The sequence below is a fragment of the Xyrauchen texanus genome, chromosome 41 (genome assembly GCF_025860055.1).
Source record: "Xyrauchen texanus isolate HMW12.3.18 chromosome 41, RBS_HiC_50CHRs, whole genome shotgun sequence".
Lineage (NCBI taxonomy): Eukaryota > Metazoa > Chordata > Actinopteri > Cypriniformes > Catostomidae > Xyrauchen > Xyrauchen texanus.
The window spans coordinates 30,767,947-30,786,164 of NC_068316.1; the positions used below are offsets into that span (position 1 = coordinate 30,767,947).

Sequence of the window (18,218 nt, forward strand, 5' to 3'; positions counted from 1 at the left end):
AGCGAGGGCGAGCTCTGCATGCCCCAGTCCCAGGCAGAGAGCGCAGATGATGTGTCGGTCTCCGGCGCTGAGAGGAGCGCGGCATGAGCCGCAGGAAGAGCGAGGCATCTTTAAAAAGACGCTCGATACTCTTTTCTGAAGTTCGCTGAGGATCTTAGCTTGCTCTAAAAAAGGATACGTCGCCGGATGGCGTAGCTCGCAGGGTGGCTGGAGGTGGCGAAGACAGCCGGCTTCTTCGAGCGCTGTCCACGCTTGCTAGATGCCCCTCGAACGGCGACGCGGCTTCCAGTTCAGAGATGCGAAGAGCTTCGCTGAAGAGATGAAAATCAGGGTTCCAGCCTACGAACTACGGTTATATGCACTCTAGTCACGCCCTTTTTGGCGGGCTTTGATGCAGTAAGCGCGCGGACGCCTCTCATTGGATGCGAGTTCGCCCAAGCTCGTCTATAGGCTGCAGCAGTTGCCGCAGAGCAACCAATGAGCTCGCTAGCTAGCCCGCTCAAGGTCTGCAGCTGCCGCACTGCGTTGACAATGGATACAAAATTAAGGATAATTTTTTGGCTTCAATATCTCAGAAAAGATGAATATTTCCCGTAGCGTAAGCTAGCTTACGCAATACGAGAGAACCTCTCGTAAGAGAACAGCACAAAGACAATTACATCTCCAATATTGTGCTCAAAGTGCTGGTGTATTAATTAAATAATTTGGGTAATCCGATAGTAAATCGATGTAGACTCAAAGAAGGATAAATGGTTCTTAAGACATTGTAAACAGACTCCATAAATTTAATTTTCACTGTACTGATAATTTATTTCACATTCCGTCACTCTTCTCACCAACCTGTCTCATGTATATATGTGTTAGATTAGATTTATTTTCAGAATAGTAATAAAGTTTGTCTGTGTTCAAAGATGATCTGATTTTGGTATATTTTGATAAATAATCTCATCCCTGTTTCTAAAAGATTTTGCTTCAAATCTGTACCTAAATACATGTGATATTATTTTCAATAAGCCATGAGAATAATATTACTCCAATAAGAGAATTAATCATAATTCCTTTAAAGCCAATTCCTTACAGTAGAAATTGTGAGCGGATACAACGAGGCGTTGTATTACAATTTTAATGGTGGAGAATCTATTAAGACAAATAATCTAGTAATTTTTCATTTATCTAATTTATAATGGTTGTTGAACGCGACTAATTCCATTATACAGTTCATTACCTAATAATGTAGAAAAAGACAGTTTAATTTAGTTCATAGATCACGTATTTCAATACCGTAAATTTAGCACACCAAATATCCTTACATATAGTGGTGTGAGAATGAGGGCATTTTAAAGTTCCCTCCTAAATGTCGCATACCAAATATGCTACATTATCCTGTTGTAGAAGCAATCCTCTTTATCTTCAGCTTTTTTTTACAGATGGTGTGATGTTTGCTTCCAGAATTTGCTGGTATTTCATTTAATCCTTTCTTTACTCTACCAGTGAAATGTTCCCTTGTGCCACTGGCATCAACACAAGCCCATAACTGTTGGTGAGGTGTTCTTTTCATGAAATTCTGCACCCTTTTTTCTTCAAACTTACCTTATAGTTTAAATTCATCAGTCTGCATGACTTGCATCAGGCTTGTTTAGATGTTCATTTACAAACTTCTGACGTTGAAATTTGTGGTGAGGATGCAGGAATGGTTTTTTCATGACTCTTGAAGGTCATATTTGTTCAGGTTCGCTGCACAGAAGAAAAGTGCACCACTTCTCCAGAGTCTGCTAAATCTTCCTTAAGGACTTTTGCAGTCAAACAGGGTTTTGATGGGTCTTTCTAGCAATTGTACGAGGAGCTCTCTCTGAAAGTTTTCTTGGTCTTCCAGACCTCATCTTGAACTCTACCGTTCCTGTTAACTGTAATTTCTTAATTACATTTGGAACTGAGGAAACGGCTACCTTGGACAAGATTTGAGGAGTCAGAGTACGTATAAAGCTTTGAGATTTGCATCACCTGGCCTTTCCAAACGATGATTCTGAACAAGCCATAACAAGCTAATTAAGGTCTGAGACCTTAGTAAGTTATCTTAGAGCTCAAATCTCTTGCCCAAACTTTTGCATGGTGCTCCTTTCCTTTTTTCACTCTAAAATTTTACAAAATAAAAATAATACACTAATATTGCTTAAAATGTTGAAAAGAATGTTTCAACTTTAACTTTATGCCTTTTGGAGATCAGTTCATCTTCTACTCATTTAACTAGTCACAGCAACAGAAATGCTGACCAGGGGTGCCCAAACTTTTGCATGCCTCTGCATTTACTTCACCACACAATACATTTTTTTAGTGCAAATATGTTACATGAGTCACCCTGCTCTCATTTTAAAAATAATCATATATCTATATTTATACCATGGTCAGCCCTGCACCTCTAATAATCGACTCGGGACTGCCAAACCAGTATCAAACCCAAGAAACTCAACAAGCTAGTTCATGACTAGATATGCATATGAGCAGTGTTCTCAATATGTACTGTGGGATGGAAAAGATCTCCTTGCCTACTCTTCATTCCACCTAATGTTTGGTCCTCCTATAATCAAATAATTTTCTTTCTTTTGCTATATTTTGTTTTAAGACGTTAAAGTAATTAAGGTAACCAAATGCATTTATATGTAAAGCTACTTTGGATCTATGTGGTTTCCAATGGACTCGTATAGAAGACAATGACAAAATTATAGAATACATTTACATTTCATTGACTGCATATTCCGCTGATAACACTTATTTGGTATCATCATGTACAAAATAACAAGAAGTGCAGTTTAATCAAAATTACATTCACATTGAAACGTCACATAGTTTGTTTCTATCTATAAAGGGACAGTTCACTGGGTAAAACAGTGTAATTCAAACACAAACAATTGCTACTAAAATCAAAGTAATGATTAACTACTGAAAAATACTCAAACCTCAACAGCTCAAATCATTTAGGCTAAACAATAATTTGGAGAACTCTGCATGTCAATTTCTGCAAATGAGAACTTTTCACATATGAGCAGAATAGCTTCTGTATGAGGAGCTGAGGGCACTGCTATAATAATAATTTAGAAGGCAAGACAAGTCAAAATTCGTTTTTTTGTAATTTACTATAATACTAACTGTGGTAAAGTAGCTGATGAATACTGATTAATTCAGCTATTTCAATAAATCGTCTTTTCATTATATCAGCATTCATCACTATCAAACACTCTGAGAACGCCCCAATATTCTTAGAATTGAATAACTTCAAGGTAAATCCAGTGATCAAAGCAAAACGAGTGGCTAGAAAACTAATTTTAACTTGATTGAAAGGACAAATACAAGTATAATGCCAAAACAAGTAATTAAAATTAAATAAATGAAGGTAAAATCTATCAGACTATGATTACATTAATACACATCTAACTGTACTTCAATTAAAATAGTTTATCTGTGCAAATCGATTACATTTCAAAAATCAAATTCAAACTTCCAAATACTTGAATAAACAATTTGTTTTTAAAATACTCTCTAAAAATATATGTTTCTGAGTAAACAATTCAGGACCATGATGTTTCACACCAAGGCTGGCACTGCATTGTAGCAGTGTTCAAACTTTCCTCCTCATAGCACAGCCAACAGGTCTGGATCATTGTGGGTTCCATGTCCATTCTCAGCTGATGACACTGCAGCAGTGCAGTTCTTTCCCTAGCCACAGCATGGTGCTCTACATTAGCTGTTCATCTCAATAACAGCTTTCTCAACTCTCTAACAGCCACTGCTGGGACTGGGAGTCATCACAGATCGCCATGGCAACATATCCTTTGATGCTGAGAGGGTCGACAACTGCCAAACACTGACCCACTGACACCTGGTACAGCCAGTTATTTTTCTGAAAGAACAACAACAAAAAAGACACAGTCAATAACAAAGAACAAGCATACACATGGACATTAAACATGCTAATAATGCGAGTAATTTGGCTAAACAACTTGTCATAACAGCAAGAAGGTGATATTGTTTATTCTCAAATATTTCAACAAAGTTTGAGTGCATGGGTGTAAAAAAAGCACAATCATTTTAATTAAAATAATATAAAATTCCCAGTGGGTCATTAGTTTACATACACTTTGTTAGTATTTGGAAGCATTGTTCAATGCTTAAAATGTTCAACTTGGGTCAAATGTTTTGGAAAGCCTTCCACAATCTTCTCACAATACGTTGCTGGAATTTTGGCCCATTCCTCCAGACAGAACTGGAGTAACTGTGTCAGGTTTGTAGACCTCCTTGCTCGCACACGCTTTTTCAGTTCTGCCCACAAACTTCTTATCAGATTGAGGTCAGGGCTTTGTGATGGTCACTCCAATACCTTGACTTTGATGTCCTTAAGCCATTTTGCCTTTGCTTTGGAGGTATTCTTGGGGTCATTGTCCATTTGAAAAACCCATTTGCAACAGAGATTTAACTTCATGGCTGATGTCTTGAGATGTTGCTTCAATATATCCACATCATTTCCCTTCCACATGATGCCATCTATTTTTGGAAGTGCACCAGTCCCTCCTGCAGCAAAGCAACCCCACAACATTATGCTGCCACCCCCATGCTTCACGGTTGGGTGTTCTTTGGCTTGCAAGCCTCACCCTTTTTCCTCCAAACATAACGATGGTCATTATGGCCAAAAAGTTCAATTTTTGTTTAATCAGACCAGATGAAATTTCTCCAAAATGTAAGATCGTTGTCCTCATGTGCACTTGCAAACTGTAGCCTGGCTTTTGGAGGCAGTTTTGGAGCAGTGGCTTCTTCCTTGCTGAGCAGCCTTTCAGGTTATATTGATATAGGACTCATTTGACTGTGGATATAGATACTTGTCTACCTGTTTCCTCAAGCATCTTCACAAGGTCCTTTGCTGTCTTTCTGGGATTGATTTGCACTTTTCACACCAAACTACATTCATCGCTAGCAAACAGAATGCATCTCCTTCCTGAGTGGTATGATGGCTGTCCCATGGTGTTTATACTTGCGTACTATTGTTTGTACAGATGAACGTGGTACTTCAAATGTTTGGAAATTGCTGTCAAGGATGAACCAGACTTGTTGAGGTCCACAGTATTTTTCTGAGGTCTTGGCTGATTTTGATTTTCCCATGATGTCAAACAAAGAGGCACGGAGTTTGTAGGTAGGCCTTAAAATACATCCAGAGGTACACCTCCAATTCAGTACACCTCCTATCGGAAGCTAATTGTCTAAAGGCTTGACATCAAGTTTCCAAGCTGCTTAAAAGGCACCGTAAAATTTATGTAAATTTCTAACCCACTGGAATTTTGATATAGTCAATTAAAAGTGAAACAATCTGTCTGTAAACAATTATTGGAAAAATAGCTTGTGTCATGCACAAAGTAGATGTCATAAACGATTTGCTAATATGAAATTTGTGGAGTGGTTAAAAAATGAGTTTGAATGACTTCAAACTAACTGTAGATTTAACCACTGGAGTCCCATGGATTAATATGATTCTGCCTTTATGTGCTTTTTGAGTTTCAAAGTTTTGATCACAATTCACAAGTGATGGGAAGTAGCTTCGCTACACATTTCTAAGTAGCGAGGTGTTTTTCCCCCCCCCTCCTCTTTTCTCCCCAATTTGGAATGTCAAATTCCCAATGCAATCCAAGTCCTCATGGTGGCGTAGTGACCCACCTCAATCCAGGTGGCGGAGACAAATCTCAGTTGCCTCAGTGTCTGAGACCGTCAATCTGCGCATCTTATCACGTGGCTTGTTGAGTGAGTTACTGCAGAGACGTGGAGGCTCACACTATTCTTCGCGGCATCCACACACAACTCCCCACGTGCCCCACCGAGGGTGAGAACCACACATTCTAGGAGGTTACCCCATGTGACTCTACCCTCCCTAGCAACCGGGCCAATTTGGTCGCTTAGGAGACCTGGCTGGAATCACTTATTTTGCCCTGGATTCGAACTCACGACTCCAGGAGTGGAAGACAGCATCAATACTCGCTGAGCTATCAGGCTCCCAGCGAGGTGGTTATTAAAATGAGGGGGTTATTTTTGATTAGGTAACAGGTAGCTTTGACAAAAGATTAATAGATTTGCAAAATGTAGATCTAGTGTTCACGGATACAAGAGGTAAAACTCTCACCCCCAGTGTCCACTGCTGAGATCCACCTGATCCGTGACACTTCATGAGTCGTGGCGGGTCAGAGGAACGAATCTCAGACATGTCCAAACACAACAGACCTGCTAGAATCAACTCGTGCTCCTCATCATAGGCCCACTCCTGCAAAATAATAAACACAAACATGCCAATCAAAACTTATGGAGCTTAAAACAAGTTTTTGTACTGGGCAGTTATATCTAAATGTTGTCTCATTACAGACTGTAAAATTACAGACTGTGTGTTTTCAGTCAATATTTTCTGTTAACAGAGTAGCTTTTGAAAAATTAGAAAAAGAAAATTATAATCTGCAGCTTTCATATTTCCATCAAAAGGCATATTGGCTCCAAAGGTATAAAAATAAGCAAATGAGGAAGACTGAACTACAGAAAAGAGAGTCAGAACATGATGCCCATGATTATCACTGAGTGACAGTGTGATGTTGCTTGACCTAGTGATGTCAATGCTCCTGTTGTACCTGCTCAGGGTCCCGTGGGTCACAGTCTCTCACCACCACAGCACCACCCTTCTGACTGGGACGGCCCTGTGCCACCAGACACTTATCAGCCAGCAGATTACGCAGCTGAGAGAACAGGAAAAAAATGAGTGAACTTTAGTTTTGGAAAAGACTTGACAATATTTGAAATGTTATATTGTAGAGTCTTAAAAAAAGCTTTACTGCAATTCATGTATCTTTAATGAATGGTTAATGTTAAAGAGTGTTGGAAAAAAACTAAATAACGTTTTAAGTTTCATTTCAGATTAGATAAGGTTGTTGCCATTTATGGCCACTACTACAGTACTAGTTTAGTTAAAGTTCACGTGTATGGTCAACATGAAGTATCATGTTGACCATACACGTGACAAAAGTATCAAATATCCCATTATTGTACAAACATTTATTCTGTTTAATGCATTGATCTTTTATATACAGTATTTAACGCCGTTAAGCATAAGCATTTATTTACCAGATTTGGCATAACTGTTTCATTATGTTCTTTCCATGTTTTTTTATTAACAAAAAACACAGATTCTATATTCCTCAAAATGTGAGTGAGATGAGTAAAGAGCTCCGATGAATTCGTCCCATTCTTCTGTCTCTATATTCATGCATGTATTTTGCTACAATTATATTCTAAAAGAAATCCCAAATTTTTTTTGGTCTGAATAATATAACACAACATTTTGTGATGTCACCAGCAAAGTTATTTTAGAGACAGCGTAATTTATTTGATCAAAACATAATAACTTAAGACAAACAGATTTTTTTAACAACATGAACCAATCAATTATTCACAAAGACCAGGAATTTGCATTAATAAAGGGCCAGTTTTGATTTTCATTTGTTTCAACTCTAACACACTGATTTAGAGTTGGAAAAATTACAAGAATCCAAACCTGATGCTTTCAAAATGTCATCTTTGCATAATCCAGTACAAAAGGCAAGAGCTGCTCTACTGCCCTCTGCTGTATAATTTGAATTATTAATATGAATTATTATATCATTGCATTTTGTTTGAACTATTTGGTCCAGGGGTTCAGCAACTTTTTGATGCCCAGGTCTCCCAGATATGACGATCCCCTTGTGGGGGATCCCCTTTCTAAAATATAAATGGCAGCTATATATTTTCAAGTATAAATAATTACTTTATACTGCGTTAAAAAAAAAAGTATGATATTATTGCAATACTATTAAATAACTGGAAACTTTTGTAAACTATAATGGACCTTTAAAACTCACTCAACTCTACAAAAACAGCAAACAAATATTCATGCAGTGGTTTATTGACCATCACAGCTCTGATATGCTAAAGCCAAGGTGGACATGAAGATCAGGGTCTTACTTGACCCCGTTGCAAGACTTTGGGTCTCTTCAAGCCCTTGTTGATGAAGACAGGCTGCTGGGGCTTATGTGGAGAGGACACCTGCATCTCAGGGTAGATGTTGTCCAGGTACCATTTGAAGGAGTGACACTGCTGCCGTTTACGAATGGCTAATCTCTCACTGATGTCTCCATAGTCACGATTCCTCAGCTCAGGACGCAAGGCAAAGTACTGTTCCTGATGCGCGCACGCACACACACACACACACACACACACAACAAAATACCAGATTAGCAAAATTAAGGAATGGTGGCTCTAGATATGACTGGTGAAAATTTGTCAAATTAGACCCCCAAAAGGACATTTGGGATCTTAGGTGGCTTATAAAATGGCAGCAACAAAAACACAATAAAACACCAATGTTTAATTAATAGTAATACTTAATAATAATCAGAAAAATAAAGTTTCCACTCTGTAACAAAGTCCACATTGAAACTGACTTCAAATTTTACCAGTCCTTCATTTATTTTTGGTAATTTTCAAATGCCTTTTATGTAGTATAGATTGTACTGTCTTAGATGTGTCCCAGACTCAGAATTTCAATATTAAACTATGAAAATCCATTATGTATGGTACGGTTATGATCACAAAACAAATAAAAGGGGTTTATTATAGCAATATTACAAGAGAGTTTTATGTCCAGCTATCCACTAGGCTGTGATTCGGCACAAGGCCACACGTAATCACAGCCGTGCTGATAGATGAACAATACAGCACGATTGCAAGTGTGCTATTGCTTTTATACAACAGTTCAACAAACAAATAAATAAATAAATAAATAGGGAAAAACTAAGGACTCTCCCAAAAGAATGCTGCAGCTGTTAGTTTAACTCTATTCCTCAGCTGTAGTGTGGTAATTCGCTTTGATAGTGGACTTATGATGCCATATGCGCAATCAGAATTATCCTACAAGTGTTTTGCTGTTGGAAAAAAAACATGGAGGAAGCCAGTTTCATTCTTGTATATTTCTTGGGGAATAATATTTTTTGACACAAAGCGTTCTCTCCTCCACCATGTTGAAAGTTTATCTCTCCTCACAACTTGGAAACTAGTATCAGGCTGGTGTGACTCAGTTGTGAGGTCAGTTAGTTTAACTCAATTTCTCAGCTATAGTGTAATAGTAATCCAAGCGATCATGAAGTGAGAGACAATTCCAGATGACTTCAAAGAAATCTGTGCACGAACACTCACTCATAGCTCACATTTTTTGTCATCACATGCTGGCTCAAATCTTTTATGTCATAAAGGATAAAAGAAAATTCACACATCTAGCTGCTCTTACATGTTAGTTTGGAAGGCCACAAACACAAGCAGAGTGAAACGAACAGTAAAGTGTCACAGTGCACTTTTGGAACGCCTCTCGTCCAAACAGACTTTAGGACCGGAACTAACAGTTATATAATTTACGATAACAACCGGCAAGCCACTTCCACCACAGAATTCTTTTAAACACAATACAGAATTTCAGATGTGCTGGAAATCAAACTGTGGTGAGAATTTTCATGACTTTCAGAAAAATGACAAACATCTCTTGTGGACTGAGAAGTCAACAATGTTAAAGTGCCTGAAGTTAAAGAAACACCCAATTACTCTCTTTGTTCACTTTATGTAATAAGTACATTGACATCGTTGCTGTTCACCTCTGATTGGAGTGTTGATAGAAAAGCGCACATGCCCATCTCACTAATCACAGCCACACAGGAAGTTTTCTCCGCAGTTCTTCACTGATGAAAACACACTCCAGCAGGGGAAGTGTCGGAGACACCCTCACTCAGGTGCATATTGAGGTTTGTAGAGAACTATACTGCGCTCACACAGCTGACACCATGTAATCGCATACAATGGATACACTGAAATATTAGATACTCTTTAGAAGTTAGCGTTGAAGTTACTGTTTTATGAATTTGTAATTCTTAAGTTATTTTATATATTTTGCTTCTTTTGTCAATTTGGGATATTCCAATGCATGTAGTGTGTGTTTTTTTACAAAAACATCGATACACAATGCAAGTTAAAGGTGCAGTAAGCTAATTGTTCATGGAAAAGTATGCAAAAAGTTTCCTAAACACTTAAAAATATGAATGAAATAAGTGTCTAGACATATTTTACTGGTCTCCGTGACAGCTGTAGACTTTGTAAACAGCAAACAAAAATGTGTCCGTGAATCTGTCAATCATTTTGCTCTTTCTCAGAGTGTTGTATTTGAAGCGGTTCATTGAGGCTATGGTTCATAATGTTTGTCAGTGGAGGGCGCTATTGTGCCACTGTTGAATTTGACAGCCACAGGAACAAACAATGCTGCTCTTTTGCTTGGTTTTGGTCACACTATTATCTTTGGAGGTTGGGTTTTTGGAATGAGGGGGCATGGCTAATTCAATGGCTCAGTCACATGAAAGATTCAGAACACTAAAATCACTTACAGCACCTTTAAACAATGCAAATTAGGTATATTATGACTAGGAGTAACTTAGTTCAAGTTCACCTGTTCATTTGCTTCATTGTCTGTGCAGGTGTAAATTGTATTACATACATGTTGTGAATATATCAATCTTATGTTTAAATAGGATGTGTTTGAGTGAGGTAATTAACCCATTTCACAACATACTGGATTATTTCACCAATCCCCAACATACAGGATTATTGGATTAGATGAATCCATATCTAAAGTCTTCTTCTGTAAACAGATATTTCTCTAGATCAGTGGTTCCCAACCCTGTTCCCGGAGGCCCCCCCAACACTGCACATTTTGTGTATCTTCCTTTACAGACACACCAGTTCAGGCCTTGGAGTCCCAAAAACGAGCTAATGAGTTGAATCAGCTGTGTTTGATTAGGGAGATATCCAAAATGTGTAGTGATGGGGGGCCTCCAAGAACAGGGTTGGTTACCACTGCTCTAGATGTTTCTTCTTTTGTTTATATCTTGCACTATTAATATCTTCCAGTAGTATTTTTTCAAAATGTTTTGTCACATCAAAAACTAATCAACAAATATTTTCGTCAGTGATTTCGTTGACAAGATTTAAGGGGCGGTCACGCTAGGCTTTGAGCACACAAATATTTTTCGGATAATCCAACATACCAGGATATGATGTCACATGTGAGGGCTTTTGGTGTCAAGTAAATAATACAAAACAAATAACAAATAATCTTAGATTTAAAATGTTAAAATATATTCTCTACTCACTTTCCTGCAACAATAAATCCTGCAACTTTGAAATATGTATTATATGTCTTTTTTGTATTGAGCCTAGAGGTCAGCATGTGACATTCCTTTCATCATAAGTATTTGCAGGTCAGAGTTTGCCAGATTTGAACATTTGTACGAAATGGAGTACAACATTTCTTCACATTGGCTTGCAGTTCTGGTCTCCCCCATTTGGATGCGTTTGAATTGGGGTGATGGGTGCGTGATGTGGAGTGTGAATGCTCCTTAACACAGCACAGAACTGTTGAGATCTGTTCCAAAATCTACATAGATGACATTTTAAGGCATCATGGGTACAAAAAGGCATCCCATATATACTTTACAGAGAAAAATCCTAGAATGCATTGTGATGAGCTCAGTGAAATTTTTTTTATAAATATGGCGGAAAAGTCGAGAGAAATGTTAAATAAATAGAAAAAAGTTTAAATTCACTTATTATATTCAACACAGAAAAGTATCAATAAAAAGTTAAATCGTATTAAGAACGGACTATTTTACCCACTTTTTGTGTGTGCTTATTATAATGTCATGTTGTTAGCTTAGTAACACACTGTAGTCAAACTCTATTGAAATCAATTGTGAGTCACAACTCTCTTGTGTGCCTCTAGTGCAGTGCCAATCTGCCAATGTAGCACTTCACGTCAGTCAGTATAGGGTTCCATTTAATTACTGAAAACAGCTGCCTATTTAAGCAGTAGTAAGATTTCAGAATCACAATATGATCCAGGCATACCAAAGATGCTCTTGATGAAGATGTTTTGACTTATTTTGAGAGTAGACAGTTGTTTTCTTTATTTTGATAATCATTAATCTGAAATGCATTATACAATAATAATAGACCAGCATAAAATAACTTAAAAATGGCTAGAACTACTAGATTGCCACTATGAATAATCTTTATATTGTACACTTAATATTATGCAAGTTTTAATCAGAATTTGTGGTCTATAGTATGCTTGTGTAGGCCATATATGTAAATAAAGGATAGGGTATTTCACAGTGATGCGTCTTATACAAAATATTATACTCATTTATTCACATTTGTATCTTTTTGACATCCATTCAGTGGCACTGCAAAGAGCATATACAGTAGATCTGTGAGTGTTTAGTGTGACCCATCACAATAATCAGAATCAGATGACATTTAATCACTTTATGAAATGATGTAAGGAAGTACTCTTTATTTTTCAAAGAATACCTCTTTATTGTAGTACAATTAAAACTCCTGTTCTGTTTTTACTTGCGTTTCAAATACGATAATAATTTGATCAAAATTATTTTGCAGGCGTGCATGTGCAAGTGTTTTAAGCGTTCTCTTCTACAGTACAGTATGTCCTCACTCAAATAGTGCTGGGAAGCCTGTGAACCATTTGTCTTGTTTCAACTAAATATAAGAACGAGCCAATAAATTACAGTATATGTCCCAGTGCTACAGAGGATGTTCTGGAAGAGTATGCTCAGTTAGCGTGTCTCTGTGTGCGCTCAATAAACTCTGTTCAGCCGCTCACACAACAGCAGCTCTACTCAGTTGTGTGATGTGAGGTATTGGGACATTTTTACAAGAACAAGTACACGAGTGAAGTATAGAGTACTCCAAACTCCTGTTGAACTCTGCCAGAGGATGAAGCTGGTGACGACACAGAACACACTAACGGAGACAATACGCTGTGAATAGCAGCCGCACGTGATAGCGACATCCAGTGCCCAGAATATTCATTTCATATAATTTCTCTTTATTGGGCCTAATTGTGTTCTATTTCGAGCCGGACTTTGGACACCCCTGGCATAAGGGAACTGCTTTCAATGGGTGCATTATTCCAATTGAGCTGAAAATGTCCAAAAAGTGCTGTTTGTCGAGTTGAAACGTCCTGTTTCCAAAAAGTTATTCCATCAGTATCAGTGGATCTGGACAAACTAAGTATTTGACACAAATTATGATATTTCAAGGGTGACCACCATTGTTACCGTGTCTGCTCTACAAAACTCTTCAACTCTGGTGCCATTTTTGGCTGCTGCCTGCAATTTTTCTCATCCATATTTAAAAGCTCACCATACACCAAACTTTCATGTTCATATTTATATTTCTACTAGTGCTGTCAGTCGGTTAAAAATTGTAATCGCGATTAATCGCAAACTTGTTTGTAGTTAATCACGATTAACCGAATATTTTGAAAGTACTGAAATTTGACAACATATAATTATTTTCTTGTCAAAATTTTCTTGTTTCCATCTTAGGAAGAAAACTAAATAATATGTAGCACTATAATGCTTTATTAACATTTTCCAAACAAAGTCTTCCACAATATAACAGACAATACACTTGTATATCAACAATTGAAGTAACATTAAACGTTTAATTCGGAGGTTCACTAATTGAAACAACTATTCCCCACATAGGTTGCATATTCATTGCAATGGGCATTAAATCCCTTAAACTGTCATCCTCAATATTAATTTGCCGGTAAACTGTGGGTATCCACTTTCCTACAGCAATGGTGAAGTTGCTTTCCATGATTCGTGCTAGGGCGGCAACACGGTGTTGAGTGCCACTTTGAACTCACCATGCGCCTCACATTGGCGCATGGTGAAAAAAGTACTTGATTTGTCACAAGACCTATCTGGGATTGTTTTGAACATCAAATAGCACTAAGAGCTCCTTTCTCCATTTTTCGCTGACAGGGAAGCGCTGGTAGAGATTATTTTATTTACTGAGATAACAACTCTACGGCTCTATCATAGAAGAGAACGTAATGGTCAACTATCGTGGTTAAGACAGTTCTGCCCATAGAATGTCCATGGCACTACCGCGTATGCTAAGCTTGTAGGTCCTCATTGGTAGAAGGGCTCTGTGGTGTGTGTCAGTGTAATGACTCCGGGCGGACACATTACAAAGTGTTTATGCTGTATTAATGGTAAATGCATTAATCGCGATTAAGAAAAATGAACGTGTTAAACATTTTAAATTAATCGCATGCTTAAACGCGTTAATTCTGACAGCTCGAATTTCTACATTATTATCCAAAGCTCTTGCTATTTTTGTGTGCAACATGCATTAGACGTACATTCATTCACTAAAAAATAAATACCAATGACAGTATTAAACTGAAGCAAACACAACGGCAACAGTCAAAGACTAAATCCAAATAGCGTTGCGAATGCTACTGACAATGTTAGCCGTGCAGTTATTTTGTGAAATAACCACATGAAGCAGAGCTTTAATGTGCACTACACAGGTAATTACTTTCTCCTCAAACTAGGTCAATTACGTCTTATAAGAGGAGCCAAATACAGTGAGCCTTTGAAGCTCTGCGTACAACAGATGAAGCAAATCACATACATCACTATTCTGCCCCCATTCAACATATAAAGCACCACACTGTATGCACTATGCATGCTATTGTTTGCCTTCAGCAATGACAATTTATAGCACTTAAGCTGTGAATGTCCAACCCAACAAAAAACAATCCATTTATTGAGTGACCTTAAAGACACTGAACCCCAAGTTGCTCCCAATGATGATTTGAATACCGTTAAGGTTAAAAAGGCGCTATATAAGTGCAGACCATTTACCATTTAAAGCATAAGGGTCAGTGTTGACATGCTTTTATTTGCAAAAGCGAGAAGCTATGTTGTATGTAAAATTATGCATGTAAAATAGTTGCCTACATGGGCCTTGGAGAATGTGATCATAATATGTACACTACTAAAAGTTTAGACACACCAACTCATTCTTTATTCTTACTATTTCCCACGTTCCATGTAAGCTTATGGGATATGTTCAACCATTTTATTATCCGCATGATGAAAATTGTACACCTGTTTGCTTCAGAAAATAACAGCACACCTCTCCTAGTCAAAAATGGAGGTATCAATCATGTCTGCAGCACAAAATGGTGAGGGACGAGTTACATGCCAAAGTTTAATACTTACAGTAACAGGTTTGTTCAAATCACTAACCCCAATTATGAGCAACAGTAGTAAAAAGCTTGCCTTACCAATCACAAATAATAAATATGTAGGCTATTATTTTCTGTATTATTACACAGTGCTCAGGAATACAGAATTCTGATTGGTCAATGGCGCCATCTAGCAGTCTAATATGTCTGAGTAACAACCGCACATCCGGGGATTAAGACATAGCACATTGGTCATCCGGGTATTGCAGTCAAACGGTCATTTTCACAAAATAAACTGGAGGTGCAAATCAGCTGTTCGATTTATTTCTTCTCACATAATTACACTGCAAATTAATATTTTATGTACATTTATTTGGTTGGTAGCCATGAAATAATCTGGCAGGTAATGTACTTTATCCCTTACTTATTCAACCAGATATCTGAACCATCCCGTTGTCTTTCTGCTACTGATCCTCACCTTATACTCATCCATCCAGACATGGGCCAGACGCAGGGAGTTGTGGGCCATTGTGTCTTGACCACCAGGTGACCCATAGGGCCGGCGTTTACGGAAGATGTGCCCGACCCTGGAGCACGGCATTATCAGCAACTGTCCACCACACATCCAGATCTGATGAGAAAAAAATACATTTCTTTATTCTTAATCCAACGTGTCCATCCTCTGTGTCCAATGCCCAACACATTCACATGGCAGAAATTGAAAAATTTGAGAAACTGGTGTGTTTGTTTGAGTGTGTGTGTGTGTGTGTGAGAGAGAGAGTGAGAGAGTTCTTGTAACACTTCACTCATGAAAACACATTGAAAACCAGCATTATTTACATAAATAGTCTAGACAAAACATTTGACATTCCATAAATATTAACAAGTATTATAAAAACCTAAAAACTATTTTAAAAAATATGAATTTACTAAATATTGAGGATAACCATAAGGCATTTTGATCAAATCGAAGATTAAGATTCGCTTTTCACTGTTTTTACCTCTTAAATGGGTCAAAAATCACCCAACCATAACAAGAGGGTTAAGTTGCAGATGACTGCCCCGTTCTCAAATCTCATTTAGTTTCACACATTCAAATTTGCCGTAATGGCAATACACGCAAGAACCAATGTGTGCAATTTCTTTTCCACCACCCTTTTCACCTTGTGTGGGGTCAGGTTGGCATTCTGCGCAGCGCTTATGTACACAAAGGTGTTTTTGCATTTTTGTATTTTTCTATAAGTATATAAACCTAGTTAAAATGTTTTATTTGGGGGCCTGTGTAGCTCAGCCAGTAAAGATGCTGGCTACCACCCCTGGAGTCACAAATTCAAATCCAGGGCGTGCTGAGTGACTCCAACCAGGTCTCCTAAGCAACCACATTGGCCCGGTTGCTAGGGAGGGTAGAGTCACATGGGGTAACCTCCTTGTGGTCACTATAATGTGGTTCTCGCTCTCGGTGAGGCGTGTGGTGAGTTGTGCGTGAATGCTGCGGAGAATAGCATGACGCCTCCACACATGCTATGTCTCCGTGGTAACATGCTCAACAAACCACGTGATAAGATGCGCGGATTGACGGTCTCACTGAGATTCGTCCTTCACCACCCGGATTGAGGCGAGTCACTACGCCACCACGTGGACTTATAGCGCTTGGGAATTGGGCATTCCAAATTGGGGAGACTCCAAAAAATTACAAATTATAATAATGTTTTGTTTATGTTACAGAAAATAACAGAACAATGTAGTAACAAAGTTATATTCAGATTATAATTTCATAATTAAGAGTTAAAATTGTGTAAACATTTTTATTATTCAGCAAAGTTGCAAGAATGCATTCAGTTTTCATAAAACTTTTTCGTGTCATGCAGCTGAAACGTAAACACATTTTGATAAGATTATAGGGTGGGGTTGCAAAAGTTTTTCCAGTTTCAAAAATGGGCCTGACCAAAAGAAAATGAGAACTACTGTTTTAAGCTACAGGACATTTACCCGAAAAGAGATTTCCAAGTTCTCTCCTCCCCAGATGTCCATACCACGGTCGTACTGACCGAGCTCGTAAAAGTAGTTCCTGTCCATGGCAAACAGTCCACCCGCCATAGTGGGAGATCTGCAGAGAAACATCATGACAGGAGTCACTTAATATCACTACAAAAAATCCTACTTCATGATCTAATCAATTAATTACACCAATGGATCTTATAGCAAGATCTGACCACTTGTCTCAGTACACTAGAGTGAGCTTGCACTAGCACACTTCCAATCCAAAATTTGGACACATTGGAATTGTCCAAATTTTGAGTTTCTCACGATCTTACAAAAATCCTTGATCTGAAGGTTTATGCTTAAATGCTTCAAATTAGTTTTGTAGAGCAATATAAATTGTGCCTACATATGAATTTCGATACAAAAGTAGTGAAGCAAAGCAGCTAACAAGTGTCCACACATGGGAACTCTGAAAAAACATCTCAGGATGCACCTCATGAAGTTGGTTGAGAGAATAAAGAGAGTGTGCAGAGCTCAAAAATAAGATAGTTTGGATTTGTTGAAAATGTTTTGGTCACAGCATAATAACCATACTTCCAATTGTGTTATTTCAGTTTTTAATTGACTATAATGTGGAAAACAGTCATAATGAAGAGTGAGAGGCTGTGTCTTTTGACTGGTAGTGTACGCTCAATTTGTGTCAATAGAGTACATGTATAAATGAGGGACACAAGTGCACAGAGTCACACAGACAGCATGTAGTTCATTGCCAACCTAATGGGCTTCTATGAATCCATCAAGGGAAATCGATTCCCAACGGGACAGTCTATGACCCTGGGGTTAATGTGTTAGTCCTCACTGCCATCCATGAGAGCTGCTTCAGGCACAGGGCATGCAGTAGAAAGCAGCAGTATCACTTGGGGGTGGGCCTTATGTCACGTTATGATGAGTTAACAGTCACATAGGGGTGGGTGATATAAACTGGTAGAAATTTGACAACTGGTATACATTTTAGATAATAGACTCTTTTGCAAAATCACCACTGTGTGGCAAGAAATGTACACAGCATTCTATTCAT

The 18,218-nt window shown here is 38.1% G+C and overlaps 1 protein-coding gene across 1 annotated transcript in view; it reads right to left on the reverse strand.

Annotated features, from left to right (window-relative positions):
- Positions 1 to 2,733: 2,733 nt before the first annotated feature.
- The window catches only part of LOC127634471 (polypeptide N-acetylgalactosaminyltransferase 11-like), a 37,035-nt gene continuing 21,550 nt past the window's right edge, over positions 2,734 to 18,218 (reverse strand). Inside the window, exons 7-12 of the mRNA XM_052114058.1 lie at positions 17,147 to 17,264; positions 15,636 to 15,788; positions 8,017 to 8,232; positions 6,651 to 6,755; positions 6,158 to 6,295; positions 2,734 to 3,895 (exon numbers count right to left, since the gene is read on the reverse strand). Of these exons, the coding sequence (XP_051970018.1) occupies positions 3,764 to 3,895; positions 6,158 to 6,295; positions 6,651 to 6,755; positions 8,017 to 8,232; positions 15,636 to 15,788; positions 17,147 to 17,264 (862 nt within the window). The 3' untranslated portion in view covers positions 2,734 to 3,763. The remainder of the gene's footprint in view (positions 3,896 to 6,157; positions 6,296 to 6,650; positions 6,756 to 8,016; positions 8,233 to 15,635; positions 15,789 to 17,146; positions 17,265 to 18,218) is intronic.